General features: G+C 44.6%; 1 protein-coding gene across 5 annotated transcripts in view; it reads right to left on the bottom strand.

The window, feature by feature from the left end:
• The window catches only part of LOC124120727 (phosphatidylinositol 4-phosphate 3-kinase C2 domain-containing subunit alpha-like), a 71,424-nt gene that overhangs the window by 17,430 nt on the left and 31,265 nt on the right, over nt 1–22,729 (bottom strand). For 4 of the 5 annotated variants that reach the window (XM_048386087.1, XM_048386086.1, XM_048386084.1 and 1 more), the window contains exons 4-19: nt 20,723–20,871; nt 18,271–18,394; nt 17,087–17,198; nt 16,036–16,106; nt 14,838–14,907; nt 14,327–14,461; nt 12,841–12,917; nt 11,616–11,843; nt 9,248–9,373; nt 7,974–8,138; nt 6,911–7,016; nt 5,646–5,707; nt 4,548–4,628; nt 3,674–3,862; nt 2,898–2,991; nt 811–905 (exon numbers count right to left, since the gene is read on the bottom strand). In XM_048386087.1, coding sequence (XP_048242044.1) covers nt 811–905; nt 2,898–2,991; nt 3,674–3,862; nt 4,548–4,628; nt 5,646–5,707; nt 6,911–7,016; nt 7,974–8,138; nt 9,248–9,373; nt 11,616–11,843; nt 12,841–12,917; nt 14,327–14,461; nt 14,838–14,907; nt 16,036–16,106; nt 17,087–17,198; nt 18,271–18,394; nt 20,723–20,871 — 1,884 coding nt within the window. Of the gene's footprint in view, nt 1–810; nt 906–2,897; nt 2,992–3,673; nt 3,863–4,547; nt 4,629–5,645; nt 5,708–6,910; nt 7,017–7,973; nt 8,139–9,247; nt 9,374–11,615; nt 11,844–12,840; nt 12,918–14,326; nt 14,462–14,837; nt 14,908–16,035; nt 16,107–16,272; nt 16,289–17,086; nt 17,199–18,270; nt 18,395–20,722; nt 20,872–22,729 lie in introns of those variants that run through there. The other variant, XM_048386088.1, reaches the window with a different exon arrangement.

Genomic DNA, 22,729 nt, shown 5'->3' with positions numbered 1-22,729 from the left:
TGGGGTTAAGTTTGGACTTTCCCGCATATTGTCACAATTTACATGTCGATTATCTGTAAAGTTTCTCCCAATATCGATTGTCATATCTCTCCCACTTTTGGATGCGATTGTTCGTCCATAACGTTTATCTAAGGAAACAACTCACTAGACACTCTCCCTCTCAAAAACAGCTTCATCCAATATTCATCAAGTTGCGAGCACATATTTGAATCTCCAGAAATGAGGTCATGATAGAACAATGTTTTATCGTGAAATAAACCACGCTTCCTTCTTCATTGTTCTTTTTGATTTATCACGTGGCTATCTTAAATGTGACAATAACAGCTAGTGATTTAAGATTTAAAGTCAAGTCAGCCATATTGTGACTAGAAAATATATATAGTTTAAATAGGTTCAAGGGGGCACGTGTGTCCCAGTCGTCTAAGGCGCCGCAATTCGCTGTGCAGAGTCGCGTCCCTTGGGCACGCCAGAAACCTATGATTGTGGGTTCGTATCCTGGTTCGCCCCGATTATGTTTCTAGGTTTGTCAGCACCATACCCGTGCTCATAGGTTTCACCGAAATGGTAAACGTCTGAGACCTGCATCACTTTGGGCTTTCCTCCCACATTAAGCTGACACGCCGTGATATAACTGGAATACTGTTAAAAGCGGCGTTAAACCAAACTCACTCACTCACTCACTCACTCACTCACTTAAATAGGTTAAAAAAACAATGTTATGTTCTGTTGGATATTTGTAAATGTTGGATATTTGTAAATGTTTCTCAACAAAATCGGCCAGAAGGCAAGGTATCATTTTCCTCCACTTACCAGAAGAACTGATGGGCAAATCGAATGCTCTTGCATGACTGTTCTAGAAGCAGACGGGCTAGAGATGAATTGTGGTAGCTCTCAAATTTAAGAGCCTGAAATTCAAAACAAAACAGAACATTACAGTGGATGAAAGTTTTAGGGTGAATATTCATAAGAGAAACATCAGTTACCATGGTTACACAGTAGCAGTATCATTCGGGGTACATGTGGTTTTAAGCAACTTGCATTAAGTTTTATACCACCTGCCAAAAGCATAAAACCACATGTACCCAGAGTGATACTTCAACAATGAATGTATCTAAGCAACATGTTTTAAAATGACATTGTGAACAATTCTAAACAAATTAAAAATTGATAGAAAACAGCTGTTCGATTGAGCTGAGGTTAACATGTGCTATGTCACATGACTTTCACTGACTCAAAAAAATGTGTAGCTTTTTGCTTTGAAGTGGGGTATAAGGGATTTATTCTGCCTCTCACGTGCAGCCTGTCTTGTTTGTGGTGGGGTATGGGGGATTTATTCGCCTGCTGAGAAATATATTTCCCTCAAAGGCAGGATACATAGTATTTTAATAAGATCCGGGGACCAATCAGAACTCATCATTCTGACATGGAGGTATGATAAAAGCTTAAAACATGTCACATGTATGCGTCGAAGTAAATCAGTTACCATCGTTACGTAAACTTTTAACATGTCACATGCATGTATGTGAAGAGGTGACATGAGTTACCATGGTTACACAAAATTATAAAATGTGACTTGCATGTGTCAAAGTAACTTCAGAAGAGAACATTTGAGTATAAACATTTAAATTAATATGGGTATGAGTGTTTTGTAACAAATGGGTAAAAACGCAGGATTCCTGTTTCCCTCTAGTAAGACGTTCAAGAGCCTCCCTCCACACACCTCACGACATCTATAGAGTAGATCAAGATTACAGACTGTCCAGAGGTAACAATACTGTTAATATTCTATCAGGGGTAGAAAAAACATATTTATCCACTAGTCCTTACAAATGATAACATACAACAAAACCCTTAAAAATGGTAAATTTCTATTACTGTATTCGACATAATAAGCGCCCAGGGTGCTCTCAAAATTAGTAAATAGGGGGCTCTTATTAGAATATAAGTTGTTGAAAGATCGTAAATTTCTAGGTTTATGTACCTGAAATGATTAAAAAAAAGTATGTACGTATTATACACGACAGATATATTTTTCGAGATTTTAATTGCCCATAATTAAGGGTGCATATAACACACGAGTGCGTATTAAACATGAATAAATCGGTCTTGTGTACATTGATCAATCGGAAGAGGTGCTAATTGGGATTGTACACTAACCAATATATTAGCAAATATCACTGTGGGCGCTTATAAGAGCGGGGCGCTTATTACGTCTAATACGGTAGTCTTTATAATACCTTAACTATAGGGCAGTTTGGCAAGGACTACAGGACTAGTGCCAATTTCTCCTGCTTTGATTGTTTGTTTGTTTTTTTGTTGTTGGTTGTTTAACGCTGCACTCAGCAATATTCCAGCCACATGATGGTGGCCTATAATTGATCAAATTTGGACCAGACATCCAGTGATCAATATTGTGTGAAACGATCCATCCGTTGGGGTTTGAGGACGCACTATCAATCAAGTCACCAATCGTGAACACATTATCCATTTGGTTGCCTCTTACAACCATCACAGACACGTGAAGATCAGGGGTAGAATAGGTCTTCAGCAACCCATGCTTGTCATTAAAGGCGACTATGCTTGTTGTAAGAGACAATTAATGGGATCAGGTGTTCAGGCACCCTGACTTGGTTGATGCATGTCATCATATCCCAATTGCATGGATCGATGTCAATCACTGGATTGTCTGGTCCAGACTCGATCATTTACAGACCACTGTCATATAGCTGGAATATTGCTGAATGTGGTGTTAAACAACAACAACAACAACAACAACAACAACAACAAGAACAACAACAACCACAACCAGCACAGGTTGCTGTGGACCTATTCTAACCCGGAATAACCCACTGGGATAACGTTCTTTGAGGAATAAGAGTGTAATTTGAATCCTTCACCTGAATGAGCTGTGGAAGGAAGTCAATCAGATTGTCTGTGGGTATCCTGCTTAGACTGTCGACAGAAAACTCTCTCACTCGGAGATCAGGGAATCTGAAAATCAAGAGAATAGATCAATATTCAGTCAAAATGATGCATTGTCAACAATCGCCAATAGCTGTGATCGATCCGCTTGTTTGTTTGTTGTTAAACGCCGCACTCAGCAATATTCCAGCTATATGACGGCGGTCTGTAAATAATCAAGTCTGGACCAGACAATCCAGTGATTGACATCATGAGCATCAATCTACACAACTGGGATACGATGACATGCATCAACCAAGTCAGCAAGTCTGACCACGCAATCCCGTTAGTTGCCTCTTATAACAAGCATGGGTTGCTGAAGACCAATTCTACCCCAGATCTTCACAGGGAGACAAGTGTGGGTTGCAAGTCCTTACCACCCGATCCCATTTGTCACCTTACGACAAGCATAGTCACCTTTTATGGCAAGCATGGGTTGCTGAAGACCTATTCTCTACCTGTATCAAGCCGTGTCAGTTCAACTTGGAAGGAAGGCCTGAATTCAGAATTCAGATTGTAGATGCTACCAATCTTGTGAAACACATAAGCACATATACAGTGCTAGAAAACCAAAAATCTATATCAGCGCAAAATTTGAGATTAAAACAGAGGATCCTGATATGACAAAGTGTAAAGCATGTAGTGCAGTTGATTAGAACCCACAATCATCAGATCCTTGCAGGGTTAAGGGAAGCAACTCTGCATAACTTACTGAGGCAGCAGCAGTTCAAACGACTGCATGGCCTGCACCGGGGGCCAGGACTGGAGGAGGGCATAGGTGTCGGCCAGACACGCCCAGTCCCAGCTGTGAGCGGCCTGCAGGATCCGGGGCAACAGCTCGGGGCGCTCGTGTAGGTAGCTGCGGTACGTCCATAGGATCTCCATCTCATCAGCTGCATATCTGCAACATGGCAAGAAGATGGTAACACAATATATAGTTTTATCTGATAAATTGAACAGGGAAGTTACCAGTGACGTCTGTTGCCATGAGCTGTAGTCTGCAATGTTCCAGCTATATCATATCAGTCTGTCATATTTTTGTATATATGTCATCCATCTTACCGAGGCAAGGGAGTTAACTGACTGTAAAAGTCCAGTTTCAACTCTTGCCGAACTAGGCAGTAATTATGGACTTATATTTTGGCTGCACATACGAGTCTATACATAGTCCAATCAAAATAGCGTAACAAAATTGACATCCGGTTCGTAAACAGCCAAGCAGAATTTGCTCGATTGCAGGATTTGCAAAGCATGTGTACCGCCAACAGATATTTTCCAAATCTTTTCATGTTTTAAATGTTTTCATGTTTCATGTTTTTTTTACATCATGTGACTTACACTGACCTCGAATATTGACTTGTCACATGATGATTATTAACCTGTCACGTGATGAATATTGACTCGTCTGCTAGAAAACAAGATGGCGTCTGGTACAAACATTTTATGGTTTGCAGATAAGATACTGTAACGAAACACAGTCTGACCAAACCTCAGCCTGCGGCCTCTGTCCGGTCAGACCACCTCAGGGTGATTTTGCATATTGACCTCGTCAAAAGTAATTATTTGTATATTAAAGAGCAACTCACGTGGACGCTGAGTCTTTATCCAACACATCCTCTATGCTATTCTTGATGTCAGGGATGAGCATGCTGTACGACTTCCGTGGGCTGCAGCAACAGGACAGTTGATGTAACGGTTAGAGGTGAGGTGAGGTGAAATGGGGTTTAACGTCGCGTCCAAGATTATTGCACTTATATAGCAACATGCATGTACGTGTGTGTGTTTGTGTGGCTGCTTGTACTAGTTTGGACTGATGCCGATTTATAGTGCTAGCTCACTGAGATACCATGCCGCAATTTTAACATGAATATCCCACTCAGACACAGTATACTGACTCCGAGCCGACCAGTCCTTGTTTTAGCCCCTTAATGCCGAGCGCCAGACAGGGTAACAACAAGTACCATCTTTTAACGTCTTTTGGTATGACGCGGCCGGGGATCAAACCCCGGACCTTCCGCTCTCCGGGCGGACGCTCTACCACTAGACCACGGAGGCGGTCTGTAACGGTTAGAAGTAGGTACAGGAATTTATTACAATGAGGGTGTAAAACTACCCAACTGCAAGGCCAGTAAAACAAATGACAGAGGGACTGGCATGGTTGACACGTAAAGGGTAAAAAAAAAGGTTCACCCATGTCCCCTCCCTGGAACCACGGAGAGTGTACGATAAGGTGAGATGAGGTGAGATGAGGTGAGATGGGATTCAATGTTATGTTCAAGATTATTGCACTTATATAGCGAAGTGCATGAGTATGTGTGTATGGCTGCTTGTACTAGTCCGGACTAATGCTGATTTCATAGTGCTAGCCCACTGAGATACCATGCCGCAGTATAACATGGACAACCACTGACACAGTATACTGACTCTGAGCCAACCGATTCTTGTCTTCTTAATGTCGAGCGCCAGGCAGGGAAACAACAAGTATTTTGGTATGACATGGTCGGGGATCAAACCCACGACCTCTGTCCTCAAGACCAAGGAGGTGATCTGTGAGTGTATGAGCAACAATAGTAGGGTCTGCAGGTTTTATAGACCTGAATGATCTTGTCCACACAGATACTCCTATAATCCCGTAAAAACACTCTCAAGTGAGACTGATATTCAAATAATCTTCTTCAACTTACCTGGTCGGCTTCTTGATAGTTTCGGGGAAAAACAGGTTCTTCTCAAAATCTGGCAAATTTACCTTAAAAGAGAAACTGTATATTGACAAACACTGACTTAAGAGGACGATTCTGGGAGCAACTCATTTCATCTGTTGTCAAATCTATAAGGATATGTAGTTACATATTAATCTGACAATTTTGAATTAATGACTTCATTAACAGCCAGGGTGACCTCTTGAAAATGTGGAGTTCTAATTCCAACTACAAAACTGATTATTCATAGTTGGGCAAGGTCACTGAAGTGCACATTGATAAACCTTGCATGTGAAGTGGTGTTGCCGATTGATGACTCCCACCTAATGTTGTTGTTTATTTCAAAATTAAACCAATTTATGTCTTTCTTAAGGTGAGTTTGCACTTTTTGCAAAGGGGCTTCAAATGCTTTCAAACATGTCTGAAATGCTCTTAATTCCACCACAGAGTTATTGACCCTTGAAAGTCCATCTAAATAAGAGATCACCCATGTAGATTAAAGAGATCACCCATGCAGATTAAGGGGTTTGAATATGGCTCATGGGGTGGGGTATGTGATCAAAATCAGACAATGATGGTGGGAGCTACTGATGACTTTGTCTGTGTTTCAAAACTACAAATTAGTTCATGTCTTTGGGGCCTGGATGTGATTTTTCAAAATGAGGCTGCTTGTCTGACAAACATGGTGATAAGGACCTACTCTATCCAGGATCCCCATAGGTTCCGTAATGTAAAAAGTTGTTCCTTGTTTCTTACACTAATATATAATCAAATCAAACCCTATTGACTGCCATAATATGCTTCCTGGAAACCAATTTGGTCACAAAGCAGAAATATATGCAAATCAGTATGCTTCAAAGATTCACAAGTCGTTGCCTCAAATCTATTTCATCAGTATTGAGCCCTAACATTATTTTGTTCTTTTGCATTTTGGAGTCCATAAAAACAGGTATATTTTGGAGTCCATAAAAGCAGGTATATTTTGGAGTCCATAAAAACGGGTATATTTTGGAGTCCATAAAAGCAGGTATATTTTGGAGTTCATAAAAACAGGTATATTTTGGAGTCCATAAAAACAGGTATATTTTGGAGTCCACAAAAACAGGCATATTTTAGAGTCCATAAAAAAATATGGCGAAAACTTTGCATTATACACTAATAATAATATCATATACACTTATATAGCACCAACATTCACACAGTAAAGTATGCACTGCTTGCTATAATAATATAGAGGTATACACGCCTACCTGTAGCAGCACGGAGTCTGGCAGCAGCGTCTTACAAGAAGGCATAATGGGATCAGCCTTGACGCCCATCATGAGAGGAACCAGCTGGCTCCCCTGATTCAGATGGCTGTGAACACAGAACATCACATCATCACCTTCACATACCACGGGGGGAAGGGGGCGCTACTGGCATTAAAAAATAACTTCAATGGCAGAGTAAGAAAATTGCCATGTCAACTGTAGAGAATACCTGCAACTCATTCCAAAGTTGCTATTGCATGTTGTAGTAAGCATTAAACTATCAACATGTCATTGAATGTTGAACTAAAGCATTTTACCATGACATAAAACATGTATGTCACACCCCAATGACATAAGTGATCTGGAAATGAGATAAGTGAGTGAGTGAGTGAGTTTGGCTTTGCGCCGCTTTTAGCAATATTCCAGCAATATCACGGTGGGGGACACCAGAAATGGGCTTAACCAGGAGGCTACCACACCACCCTTGGAAATGAGATAACCAAAATGGCCCTTTTTTCACTGTTGCATGTGAAGTGTCATTAGAAGATGACAACTACCCCCGGCCCCCACAACAGCAAAAGGCAACACTTCAGTCCCTGGTTAATACATGTACCAAGTTTGGATGAAAAATCTTTCACGGTTTTCAAGTTATGCTCCAGGAACGAAATATTCACAGAGCCACGGAGGGAGAGACCAGATGGGAAAAGGGGAGTGATGCAGTGTTGCTAAATTGCTATGGTAACAAGGTGGTAAGGCTAAGCAAACAACAATTGACTGACACTAAGACATGTTCTACATCGTAAATTGTCTGTTAGTTTGTTGTTTAAGTTTAACGCCACACTTAGCAATATTCTAGCTGTATGATGGCAGCCTGTAAAAAAACGAGTCTGGACCAATCCAGTGATTGATATTGAGAGCATCGATCCACTCCATACAATGACTTATAATCAACCAAGTCACTGTGTCTGACCACCTGATCCAGTAAGTCGCCTCTTATGACCAGCATAGGTTGCTGGGGACCAATTCAAACCCGGAATATGAAACCCAAATATGAGTGACTGACCCGTCTTGGCTGTAGAGCTGTATAGTTGCTCCTCCCAGGACGATGGTCACCTTGTGTGTGGTGTCCGCTGACCCGCCGGACTGGGGACTCTTCAGCCCACACAGCGTGAGGCAGAGGCGAGACTCCCGCGGCAAGATGCACAGCGACATGTTCTTGAAATCTATCCTGCAAGTCAACATCAGGGTGGTTATAAAAACAGGCAGAATAAAAGGAAAAAGACAAAAAAAAAACATATACTGTAAAACGTGAAATTAATGCGTCTCCAAAAGAATGTGACCGCTGGCCCCTAGCCAAAAATGCGACTCAATATGAATGCAACACCCCCTCCTCTCAAGCATCAGTGGATTTATATCTAAACAAAATGTCCTCTGTCAGGTTTACAGGAGAATCCTCACCGCAATCCAACCTTACATTAATCCAATCACACACCAAATAGCACCGCTTATCAGTGCTGAGTAAAGTACTTCAGCCAAAACAATACGTGCGCGCTGGCTCGCGTCTGCCTTTGATGCAGTCGCTAAGAGCAAAGACCCTGTGTTGGGTGGCGTCTGTCTGGACTTGCAGGTGTGATCAGTGATGACATGAGTGAGTAGAACGCTTGTCTTGACCCCAGCAGTGACAATTCACAGGATGTAATTAGTGTTTGAATGACATTGTTTATATACTTGTAACAAGTGCTGCTCAATAAACAGTGATATGGAATACATAGTTGTTTGTTTTCAGCGTATGTCTAAGTTGGTATTTCTGCTATCCAAAATGTCTTATTGTTGATATAAATGAGATGTTCAATAATGCGAGCAAAGACGAGAACAGGAGAGCATGAATGGTATGGTGTGACAGATCAAAGGTCTTAATCAGGGCATCTGGGATTCATATTCAAAACCAGCAGATCCTCTCACTACTAAGGGACAGAAGTGCCCCATACCACTGGGCCAACCTGCTACAAACATGGAACATGTCTCCTACCACTCATCCCACACAAACCTTTCACTGATCTAGAGTCTGAATAAGTGCATATCTGTTTTCAAATCACCAACTAGCAGATCCTGTCACTGCTAAGGGAGAGAAGCGCCTTGTACCATTGGTCCAACCTGCTCCAGCCATATTATAAAATTGTCTCTAACCACTCATCCCACACTATCCTCTCTCAGTTCAAGGATATTAATCAGAGGATATCTGAACTCAAATCCACAACCAACAGATCCTGTTACTACTAAGGGACACAACTCTGCAGAGTTCTCTTGCCACAGAGTGTGATGGAACTTGACTCTTACCACTCATCCCACACTATCCTCTCACAGAGCCCCGAGGTGACCCCTGGCTTCACGTTGGTGGACACGTCCTCAGCCAGCTTCTTCATCCCATGGTACAAGCTGCACACAACTTTGTAACCTTCATAGCTGTAAACAGACAAATACTTCCATGATACGGTGGCTGGGTCAGACATGGGGTCCATCAAGTGCATCCCTACAACCCTTGATAGAAAATAATGTAAATAATTCAGTGGTAGAAACATTTTTAGTCCACTTGTCCTTATAATGACAACATATAGCAAAACCCTTAAAATGGCAAAATTCTACTAATCCTTATGATGCCTTAAGTATTGGCCAGTTCGGCAAGGACTAAGAGGACTAGTGCCAATTTCTGATGCTGCTATGTATGCATTTGTTTGTTCCAGATACAGATCATACTGTCCCAATATTATTGCCATAGTGGTTTAGCTGTGGCTATAGTAGATCAACAGTGTTGGTATCTGTGTAAAACTATTCTTTGGAAGCTCTTGGTCACCCACCCGGGTCACAAGTCCCAGCAAACCTGGTCTCCCCTCAAACATTGGCTATAGCCTTGCAAGTGCTATCCCACTTTGCTGAACCAGAAATCCGGTTCAGCCATCCTACCCCTGCCCAACAAGACACAAAGGTCACCCGTCCTACCCCTGCCCAAATAGACACCTGTGTCATCCATACTACCCGTGTCACCCATCCCATCCCATCCCTGCCCAACAAGACACCTGTGTCACCCATCCCACCCCTGCCCAACAAGACACCTCAGTCACCCATCCCACTCCTGCCCTACAAGGTACCCGTGCCACCCATCCAAACCCCTGCCCAACAAGACACCTGTGTCACCCATCCTACCCCTGCCCAACAAGACACCTCAGTCACCCATCCCACCCCTGACTTACAAGGTACCCGTGCCACCCATCCTACCCCTGCCCAACAAGACACCTGTGTCACCCATCCTACCCCTGCCCAACAAGACACCTCAGTCACCCATCCCACTCCTGCCCTACAAGGTACCCGTGCCAGCCATCCAAACCCATGCCCAACAAGACACCTGTGTCACCCATCCCACCCCTGCCCAACAAGACACCTCAGTCACCCATCCCACCCTGCCCTACAAGGTACCCGTGTCACCCATCCTACCCCTGCCCAACAAGACACCTCAGTCACCCATCCAACCCCTGCCCAACAAGACACCCGTGTCACCCATCCCACCCCTGCCCAACAAGACACCTCAGTCACCCATCCCACTCCTGCCCAACAAGGCACCCGTGTCACCCATCCCACCCCTGCCCAACAAGATACCTGTGTTACCCATCCTACCCCTGCCCAACAAGACACCTCAGTCACCCATCCCACTCCTGCCCAACAAGGTACCCGTGTCACCCATCCTACCCCTGCCCAACAAGACACCTCAGTCACCCATCCCACCCCTGCCCAACAAGACACCCGTGTCACCCATCCCACCCCTGCCCAACAAGACACCTCAGTCACCCATCCCACCCCTGCCCAACAAGGTACCCGTGCCACCCATCCCACCCCTACCCTACAAGATACCCCAGTCACCCATCCTACCCCTGCCTAACATGACACCCGTGTCACCCATCCCACCCCTGCCCAACAAGATACCTGTGTTACCCATCCTACCCCTGCCCAACAAGACACCTCAGTCACCCATCCCACTCCTGCCCAACAAGGTACCCGTGTCACCCATCCTACCCCTGCCCAACAAGACACCTCAGTCACCCATCCCACCCCTGCCCAACAAGACACCCGTGTCACCCATCCCACCCCTGCCCAACAAGACACCTCAGTCACCCATCCCACCCCTGCCCAACAAGGTACCCGTGCCACCCATCCCACCCCTACCCTACAAGATACCCCAGTCACCCATCCTACCCCTGCCTAACATGACACCCGTGTCACCCATCCCACCCCTACCCTACAAGATACCCCAGTCACCCATCCTACCCCTGCCTAACATGACACCCGTGTCACCCATCCCACCCCTACCCTACAAGATACCCCAGTCACCCATCCTACCCCTGCCTAACATGACACCCGTGTCACCCATCCCACCCCTGGCTAAAAAGATACCTGTGTTACCCATCCTACCCCTGCCCAACAAGACACCTCAGTCACCCATCCCACTCCTGTCCAAAAAGACACCCGTGTCACCCGTCCCACCCCTGCCCAACAAGACACCTCAGTCACCCATCCCACCCATGCCCAACAAGACACCTCAGTCACCCATCCCACCCCTGCCCAACAAGACACCCCAATCATCCATCCTCCCCATAACCAACTCTATACCTTGTCACCTGACTACATCGCCACCCAGCTACATGGTGTTACTCACTGGCTGAGCCAGGCCGGCGGCATCCTATGAGAGGTGGCAACATGTACTATGAAGGTGTCTCTGGTCAGGGTGATGTCCTGCATGTCCTTGTGGGTGTCCAGTGGTGGCCCCAGGGTGAAGTCCGTGTGGAAGGTGTGGCAGTACATGCGCACCAGCTGCTTGACCGAGATGACCATCTGGTCCATCGCTTCCTGCAGCTCCTCCACGTAGGAACACCGGATTGCCACGCTGGAGAAACAAACACACTGTCACTACCCTACAGCTGGATGGGAGGGAGGGAGAGACACTCCTCCACGTAGGAACACCGGATAGCCATGCTAGGGAAACAAACACACTGTCACTACCCTAGAGCTGGATGGGAGGGAGGGAGGGACACCGGATAGCCACGCTGGAGAAACAAACACACTGTCACTACCCTAGAGCTGGATGGGAGGGAGGGAGGGAGGGAGGGACACTCCTCCACATAGGAACACCAGATAGCCACGCTGGAGAAACAAACACAGTGTCACTACCCTACAGCTGGATGGGAGGGAGGGAGGGAGGGAGGGAGGGAGGGAGAGACACTCCTCCACATAGGAACACCGGATATCCACGCTGGAGAAACAAACACACTGTCACTACCCAAAGACTGTATATATGTATTTAGCCTAGAGCTGGTTTGGAGGGAGGGAGGGAGGGAGGGACACCAGATAGCCACGCTGGAGAAACAAACACACTGTCACTACCCAAAGACTGTATATATGTATTTACCCTAGAGCTGGATGGGAGGGAGGGAGGGAGGGAGGGAGGGACACTCCTCCACATAGGAACACTGGATAGCCATGCTGGAGAAACAAACACACAGTCACTACCCAAAGACTGTATATATGTATTTGCACTACCCTAGAGCTGGATGGGAGAGGGGGGAGATGGGGGAGAGGGGAGGTAGGGGGAACTATGTTTTGAAATTATTTATGCTGAAATATTTAGATTTGCGTGTTTTCTGAAAATCTCTTTGAGGATATCACCATTTACCAGTTTGGGCAGGTGTGGGGAGACGTTTGATATTTTCTATCATGTACATTGTATTCTATTGGAAATCAAGGTGAGTCATGACAACTCACCTGTATCACAGCAGTCTTCCAACATTCAAGTCTCGGCTTCAAGCCTCAATGACACAATCAACAATCAAGTCTAGGCTTAGAGCCTCAAGGACACGCAGTGAGTCACACATTTAAACACTTACTTTATAGCGTCCATGGTATCTCGGTCAGCCTGGGTGCCGGCACCGGCCATCAGGGAGCTTGCTCTGTTGCCTGGGTTCTGACAACAGGAGGAAAATGGTCTCACTGTAACCATGGTAACTGAATGATTGAGTTAGTCAACAACAGGAGGAATATTGTATCTCACTGTAACCATGGTGAGCGAGTGAGTGAGTGAGTGAGTGAGTCAACAACAGCAGGAATATTGTATCTCACTGTAACCATGGTGAGTGAGTGAGTGAGTGAGTGAGTGAGTGAGTCAACAACAGCAGGAATATTGTATCTCACTGTAACCATGGTGAGTGAGTGAGTGAGTGAGTCAACAACAGCAGGAATATTGTATCTCACTGTAACCATGGTGAGCGAGTGAGTGAGTGAGTGAGTCAACAACAGCAGGAATATTGTATCTCACTGTAACCATGGTGAGTGAGTGAGTGAGTGAGTGAGTGAGTGAGTCAACAACAGCAGGAATATTGTATCTCACTGTAACCATGGTGAGTGAGTGAGTGAGTGAGTCAACAACAGCAGGAATATTGTATCTCACTGTAACCATGGTGAGCGAGTGAGTGAGTGAGTGAGTGAGTGAGTCAACAACAGCAGGAATATTGTATCTCACTGTAACCATGGTGAGTGAGTGAGTGAGTGAGTGAGTGAGTGAGTCAACAACAGCAGGAATATTGTATCTCACTGTAACCATGGTGAGTGAGTGAGTGAGTGAGTCAACAACAGCAGGAATATTGTATCTCACTGTAACCATGGTGAGCGAGTGAGTGAGTGAGTGAGTCAACAACAGCAGGAATATTGTATCTCACTGTAACCATGGTGAGTGAGTGAGTGAGTGAGTGAGTGAGTGAGTCAACAACAGCAGGATTATTGTATCTCACTGTAACCATGGTGAGCGAGTGAGTGAGTGAGTGAGACAACAACAGCAGGATTATTGTATCTCACTGTAACCATGGTGAGTGAGTGAGTGAGTGAGTGAGTCAACAACAGCAGGAATATTGTATCTCACTGTAACCATGGTGAGTGAGTGAGTGAGTCAACAACAGGAGGAATATTGTATCTCACTGTAACCATGGTGAGTGAGTGAGTGAGTCAACAACAGCAGGTTTATTGTATCTCACTGTAACCATGGTGAGTGAGTGAGTGAGTCAACAACAGGAGGAATATTGTATCTCACTGTAACCATGGTGAGTGAGTGAGTGAGTGAGTCAACAACAGCAGGATTATTGTATCTCACTGTAACCATGGTGAGCGAGTGAGTGAGTGAGTCAACAACAGCAGGATTATTGTATCTCACTGTAACCATGGCGACTGAGTGAGCAAGTCAACAATAGCAGGAATAATGTATTCTACTGTATCCACGGTGACTGATTGGATAAACAACAGCAGGAAGTCCTATATGACACTTTACAAATAATGGAAAGCTCTGAAGAGAAAACACCCGGAGCTATTAATCTGCATCCCAACCTTCAAGTCCGTGAGAATCCTCTCCAGTCTCTCCAGCGCCTTGCTGATGTCCGTGGTCTCAAGCGTGGCCAGGTTGGTGCAGATGGCCTTCACGGACTGGTGGATCTGCTTCGGCTGGACGAGTTCAATTTCACCCTAAAACAGGGAAACATTACTTCAGTTGCCATGGAAACAGCCATGTAAACCACCCTGACAAGGCAGAAACATTACTGCAGTTACTATGGTCACATCCATCAAAATAACCCTCAATCTTACTTTAGTTACCATGGCAACAGTCATTCTTAAAAGCCTGGACCAGGGGTAGCAATACTTCAGTTACCATGGTAGTCATCAATTTTATCCCAAAATGAGCACAACAAAGACTTAGGCAGTGATCTTATCATCATCATCATCATCATCATCAGTACAGTGATCATAGCAGACAGAAATTCATGAAAAATTTGCCCTCTTATCATATCCATATCAATCTACATTATCATTTTATAAGTTATTGAGGGAAAATGACCTTCACCTTCAGCACAAGGTCACTCGTACGTTCCATCTCCTGGTAGAAAGTGTCCAGGAGAATCTCCAGGGAATCCCTATAACCATGGCAACAAGACAAGTTTTATACATTTGTAGATTAAAAAGCCATGAGTGCGTCTGGCTTGTTCACTGATTTATGTCAATCTTATTACACCTGTATTAAAACATATAAGAGCTGGATGACTTAAATCTGGAGTTGTTGACTGTAAAATGACACAGAAATGAAGAAGCTGCAACAAATCTGCTGTGTAGATTTTGCCTCTTATCATCAAACAGTATTCATCGTCAGCAAAAATTGGAACATAAAAAATGTGTAACTTTTCCAAACTGGTAAGTACATGCAACAACACAGAATATCATGCCAATCTAATTTGTTGTCCTTCTGAGGAAACAAATAACTTTTGTTGTATATTTATCAACAGATTGCCATTGCCAGGAGAAGTACAAAAATTGTGACAAAATACTTGTGGCGAAATACTTAAAGGATGGTTTACAACTTTTTAAGTAAGAATTCAATTTTTGTATATACTACGTTTGTTATTACTTTATGTTTATGCACACTGATACACATCTGTAAATATAAATATGTATATTGTATGCTCTATATCACAATATGTGATTCAAGAGTAATAAACTTCTGTTCTGTTCTGTTCTGTTCTGTGACAATGATGTTTTTTGTTTGTTTAATGCCACACTCACATCCATTTGTTTGTAAGAAATGTGCCACCTTCACGGTCTAGTGGATAGAGTGTTTGCCCAGAGAGCAGACAGTTAGTGGTTTGATCCCCAACCTCCCCACACAAGGTGTTAAAAGATGGTACTTGTTGCCCTGTCTGGCACTCAATATAAAGAGAGGACTGTTGTTTGTATGTTTGTTTGTCATTTAAGGCCCCACTCAGCAATATTTCAGCTATATGACGGCAGTCTGTAAACAATGTAGTCTGGACCAGACAATCCAGTGATTAACAACATGACCATCGATCCACGCAATTGAGATACGATGACATGCATCAACCAAGTCAGTGAGTCTGACCACCCGATCCTGTTAGTCGCCTCTTATGACAAGCATGGGTTGCAGAAGACCAATTCTAACCCTGATCTTCAGGAGAAACTTTGTCGAGGTCAGCCAAATTGGCACCTATGAATGCACGTATAGTCTTCACTGACCACTGGTCAGACCTCACCTGGACATGGCTTCCTTGTCTGTCTTGATGTATTCCTTCGGGAAGTACAGCATCTGGGAATCATCGTCCACCTGCCGACAACAACCATTATCATAAATAAAGCTATGGCAGTGTTTGTTTGTTTGTTTGTTGTTTAACGTTTTCCCAATTCCCCAAAATAATAAAGTTTGCAACCATCATCAAGTTCCTCATCTGCAGAAAGGATGACATAGACAAGGGATGACTGAAGCAACTCACCGTCCTCAGGAAGGGGTGGAGGACAGATGGAACGCACCGTCCTCAGGAAGGGGTGGAGGACTGAAGGAACTCACCGTCCTCAGGAAGGGGTGGAGGACTGAAGGAACTCACCGTCCTCAGGAAGGGGTGGAGGACTGAAGCAAATCACCGTCCTCAGAAAGGGGTGGAGGACTGAAGCAACACACCGTCCTCAGGAAGGGGTGGAGGACTGATGCAACACACCATCCTCAGGAAGGGGTGGAAGACTGAAGCAACTCACCATCCTCAGGAAGGGGTGGAGGACTGAAGCAACACACCGTCCTCAGGAAGGGGTGGAGGACTGAAGCAACTCACCGTCCTCAGGAAGGGGTGGAGGACTGAAGCAACACACCGTCCTCAGGAAGGGGTGGAGGACTGAAGCAACTCACCGTCCTCAGGAAGGGGTGGAGGACAGAAGGAACTCACTGTCCTCAGGAAGGGGTGGAGGACTGAAGCAACTCACCGTCCTCAGGAAGGGGTGGAGGACTGAAGCAACTCACCGTCCTCAGGAAGGGGTGGAGGACTGAAGCAACTCACCATCCTCAGGAAGGGGTGGAGGACTGAAGCAACTCACCATCCTCAGGAAGGGGTGGAGGACTGAAGGAACTCATTGTCCTCAGGAAGGGGTGGAGGACTGAAGCAACTCACCGTCCTCAGGAAGGGGTGGAGGACAGAAGGAACTCACCATCCTCAGGAAGGGGTGGAGGACAGAAGGAACTCACCATCCTCAGGAAGGGGTGGAGGACTGAAGCAACTCACCATCCTCAGGAAGGGGTGGAGGACTGAAGGAACTCACCGTCCTCAGGAAGGGGTGGAGGATGTCCTGCTTGTGCAGCATCTGGAAGCGAATGTCCTCATCCAGCTTCATGCAGTGATGCACGTAGTCCAGGGAGGACAGGGACAGATGGCTGGAGGACCAAAAAACATACATACAGTCCTCATACAGGAGGCAGACATCTTCGTCAAGCTTAACCTGATTGTAAGGCCAAGGATACTTCTTTCAAATTATGTTTTTTCATAACAGAACTCAGTATCTCAATTATAGATCTACCCGGTTGAAATAAGAATATATACAATCTCATTAAAATCAGATCTTCGTTCTCGCTACCACTAAACAAAGATCCCATTAGGGGTCACGTCAGACCGACCTTGCGCGAACTATGACCGACCAATGGAATGACCAATCAGAAGGCAGCTTTCTTGTGCTTTAAAGCACTAATTTCAAATTGGCGACATTCGAAACATATGTTGACAAATTCTCAATTAAACAAAGATCTAAAGACATCCCATTAGGGGTCACGTCAGAACGACCTTTCATCCAACTAATCAGAACGTCGCTTACCAGATTATGAAAGTGACAGTCAGAATGTGATTTCTAATAGAATCATGCAACCTCAAAAACTTTAACATGGGGTATTCCAAACGTTAGTTACAGGTTTAACAACTGAATCCTTACAATCTAGACCATCTATTAGCCATTCCAGAATGTTTTTTGGGTCAGGTTTCAAATTTGTAATCGAAAATTTGTCAACATATGTTTCGAAGCGTAGTCGCCAATTTGAAATTAGTGCCGTAAAGCACGAGAAAGCTGCCTTCTAATTGGTCATTCTATTGGATGGTCAAAGTTCGCCCAAGGTCGGTCTGATGTGACCAGTAATGGGATGTCCTCTTTGTTTAGCGGTAGCGAGAACTAAGGTCTGATTTTAATGAGATTGGAATATATACAACATTGTCAGCACATGTGAACATGGCTTTCATCGGTCGGATGAAAGGTCATTCTGACGTGACCCGTAATGGGATGTCCTCAGATCTTTGTTTAGCGGCAGCGAGAACTAAGATCTGATTTTAATGAGATTGGGAAGAAAATATTATTTATTAATCTTACAACATCTTAAAATTTGGGGTAGGCAGGTCCATAAAGTTGATTAAAGACAATGCTAAGTTTGATTTCCTCACAACCTCATGGAGAAGCCATCTCACCTCTGCAGGTACTCTGCCCTGTCGTACACCTTGAGCACGAAGTCGGACGCCGTGAGCTGCTGGCCGTGACTAGGAGACTCACTGTACACGACCTGGCTGATCACATGTTCTACCAGGGTGTGCGCTGAAACCACACACAGGAATCAGTCACAATCAATGATCTTGGGCTTCCATTTGTCCATTGCTAATCGCCTATCAGCGCCAATTTTCTGTTGGCTTCCCTTGTTAAGTTTCCACCTTTGTTATCTTATTACTTCTGTTGTTCTTACAGGTACATATAAGTGTTCCCTGCCTCACAGCATTCATTCACCGGATGAAGGAGTAAGCATATACTCCGAAACGTTGTGTTCCTCATAATAAAGAAGTTGACATCCATAAATTATCTTCCTTAGAATCAATGATGTCACTCACAAACCATGTTGTCTGATAGGTGAGGTCAAATTGGGTTTAACGTCGCGTCCAAGATTATTGCACTTATATAGTGACGTGCATGCACGTGTATGTGTGTGTGTGGCTGCTTGTACTAGTCCGGACTGATGCCGATTTATAGTGCTAGCTCACTGAGATACCATGCGGCAGTTTAACATGAATACCCCACTCAGACACAGTATACTGACTCCGAGCTGACCAGTCCTTGCTTTCACCCCTTAATGCCGAGCGCCAGACAGGGTAACAACAAGTACCATCTTTTAACGTCTTTTGGTATGACGCAACCGGGGATCGAACCCTGGACCTTCCGCTCTCCGGCCAGACGCTCTCCCACTAGACCACAGAGGCGGTCATGTTGTCTGATAACTCAAATTGCATGATAAAGGGCATGAAAAAAAAGGTCAAGGTCACAGTCACAAGCAATATGTTTCCTCTCCTTCTTAGCAATAAATAAGAGAAAATTACAAATCTTATCATGTCTGCATTCAACACAGGTTCAACTTTGCAAAATCAAGTAATTAAAATATTTGTAAATTGAGTTGGCTGAGTGAGATTCACAAGGACAATTGTGGAAAGACATGACCGGTGATGACAGGTGATGACAGATGATGACGGACAATGACAGGTGATGACAGACAATGACAGGTGTGGACAGACAATGACAGGTGACGACAGACGATGACAGACAATGACAGACGATGACAGACGATGACAGACAATGACAGACAATGACAGGTGTGGACAGACAATGACAGGTGTGGACAGACAATGACAGGTGTGGACAGACATGGACAGTTGTGGACAGACAATGACAGGTGTGGGCAGACAATGACAGGTGTGGACAGACAATGACAGGTGTGGACAGACAATGACAGGTGTGGGCAGACAATGACAGGTGTGGACAGACAATGACAGGTGTGGACAGACAAGGACAGTTGTGGACAGACTATGACAGGTGTGGACAGACATGGACAGTTGTGGACAGACAATGACATGTGTGGGCAGACAATGACAGGTGTGGACAGACAATGACAGGTGTGGACAGACAAGGACAGTTGTGGACAGACTATGACAGGTGTGGACAGACATGGACAGTTGTGGACAGACAATGACATGTGTGGACAGACAATGACATGTGTGGGCAGACATGGACAGTTGTGGACAGACATGGACAGGTGTGGACAGACAATGACATGTGTGGGCAGACTATGACAGGTGTGGACAGACATGGACAGTTGTGGACAGACAATGACAGGTGTGGACAGACATGGACAGGTGTGGACAGACATGGACAGGTGTGGACAGACAATGACAGGTGTGGACAGACATGGACAGGTGTGGACAGACATGGACAGTTGTGGACAGACATGGACAGTTGTGGACAGACAATGACAGGTGTGGACAGACATGGACAGGTGTGGACAGACATGGACAGGTGTGGACAGACATGGACAGTTGTGGACAGACATGGACAGTTGTGGACAGACAATGACAGGTGTGGACAGACATGGACAGGTGTGGACAGACATGGACAGGTGTGGACAATGACAGGTGTGGACAGACAATGACAGGTGTGGACAGACAATGACATGTGTGGGCAGACTATGACAGGTGTGGACAGACAATGACAGGTGTGGACAGACAATGACATGTGTGGACAGACAATGACAGGCATTGACAGGTGTGGACAGACAATGACAGATGTGGACAGACAATGACATGTGTGGACAGACAATGACATGTGTGGACAGACAATGACAGGCATTGACAGGTGTGGACAGACAATGACAGGTGTGGACAGACAATGACATGTGTGGACAGACAATGACAGGCATTGACAGGTGTGGACAGACAATGACAGATGTGGACAGACAATGACAGATGTGGACGGACAATGACAGATGTGGACAGACAAGGACAGGTGTGGACGGGCAATGACAGGTGTGGACAGACAAGGACAGGTGTGGACGGGCAATGACAGGTGTGGACAGACAATGTCCGGTAATGGCAAGTGAGTACTTACTATCACAGGTAAAGCTGATTGGTTCTTGAGATGGCTTGAAATGGATGATAACCTTGACTGATGTGGGTTTATGCTTCTTGTCCGAGATGGGTGAAATGATTAGCCCGGGGTTCGCCTTCTCGTCTGTAGACTTGTAGTGACTCTTGAGTCTGCAGTCAATAAACCAACAGATAATTCTCTTTGTAGAAAGTGCCATTTGGCCAACCTTTTATTTATATTCAATCACAAACTACCCTATTTGGTAGGACCCAGCAGTTGGTATTCCAGTCACATTACTCCGTGTCAGCTTAATGAAGGGGGAAAGCCCAAACTAATGCAGGTGTTAGGATGCTTGGTTGGTTGGTTGTTTAACGCCGCTCAGCAATATTCCAGCTATATGACAGGGTCTGTAAATAATCGGGTCTGGACCAGACAATCCAGTGATTGATATCATGCGCATCGATCCACGCAATTGGGATCGATGACCTGCATCAACCAAGTCAGCGAGTCTGACCACCCGATCCCGTTAGTCACCTTTTATGACAAGCATAGTCGCCTTTTACGGCAACCATGGGTTGCTGAAGATCTATTCTACCCCGGATCTTCACGGTGTTTGGACCTCCACCACCTTGGTGAAACCCACAAGCACTGGTATGGTGCTGACAAACCTAGAAACATAATCGGCCCAAACCACTATGATAGGTTTTCGGCTTGTTCAAGGGACGCAACTCTGCACAGGGAATTGTAGTGCCGTAGACGACTTGGCCACATATGTCCCGATTTACAGAAGAAATAGATGTAAAAACACTCAAGCAGTATTCCTTAACACTGTCTGCAGACATTCATATGGTCCTTACAGTGAAATATCTGGTCTTAAGGATAAGAAAGAACTTTTTATGAGGTTATCAGAAAGAACAAGAGTCATCAGGAGATGACATATCCACCCCGATCTGTTGCTATTCGGAAATGGAGTTTGGCTACTTTTACCCTACTTTTGGTTCTTTGCCATTGGATACTTTCAGTTCAATTGAGAAACAAATATTTCAAAATCCCAAATCATCAAAAGGCACCAGTTCACCATAGACTGATCTGTATAGCAAGTTTCATCGAGAAAAATTCAACATTTTTGTAGTTCTGCACTTGAAACGATAAACAATTGTTTTTATCATGACAAAATCATGAAAATAAAATAAAATAAAAGAATAAAAGTTCCAAATCATCAAAAGGCACCAGTTCCCCACTAGACTGATCAATATAGAAAGTTTCAGCAAGAAATATGTAATGGTTTTAGAGTTCTCCACCGGAACGACGGACATAGTGATCAATAACATTTCCATTTTTTCAGTGCATAAAAAGCCTATATCTCATTGGTCGGCTTGTGATGCTGATTGGGACAAAAGTGCCTTGTCTAGGACGTAGTTCCATTCCAGAGTGATGTCCTGTGTCACAGATGTTGAGTGTACACAAGAAAGTGCTATACAAATTGTACTATTCTCCAGGCTGTCTATCCCCGAATTATTAAACAGTCATACATAACTGGATATTACATTTAAAGACATCACGCACGTTGAGACGCCCAACGCTAACACCGTATTCGTGCGTGCATGATTCCCATGCACCCTTTCGAGTTGAGTTGATTGGTTCAACTGTGTCATATGGCCCCGTGACGCAGGGGTAGCATTAATGCAGATGGCTGTTTCAATGAATGCTTGTTCCACCTGTGACGAACAGGTCTGGTTGTTGATGAAATATAGTGATAGCTAAATAGACAGATTTTTTATTCATGCACCGATTGTCTTTAAGTGTAATATCCAGTTATGTATGACTGTTCAATAATGTCATATCAACTTTGACTGGAGTAGGTCCGATAGTTTTTCAGATATTGTAGTAAACGTCGGTACCTTAAATTTCTCCAGACTATAGCAATGTATAGTGTTCACCTGCTTTTCAAATTCAACAACAATCTTACGAGCATCTAAAAATTAAAACCGTGAAAAAAATATTGAAGAAAGTCCACAAGTAGAAAAT

The sequence above is a fragment of the Haliotis rufescens genome, unplaced genomic scaffold (assembly GCF_023055435.1).
Source record: "Haliotis rufescens isolate VD_foot unplaced genomic scaffold, xgHalRufe1.0.p SCAF_6, whole genome shotgun sequence".
Taxonomy (NCBI): Eukaryota; Metazoa; Mollusca; class Gastropoda; order Lepetellida; family Haliotidae; genus Haliotis; species Haliotis rufescens.
The sequence above is the reverse complement of the archived record's forward strand: the minus strand, read 5'-3'. Positions and strand labels throughout refer to the sequence as shown.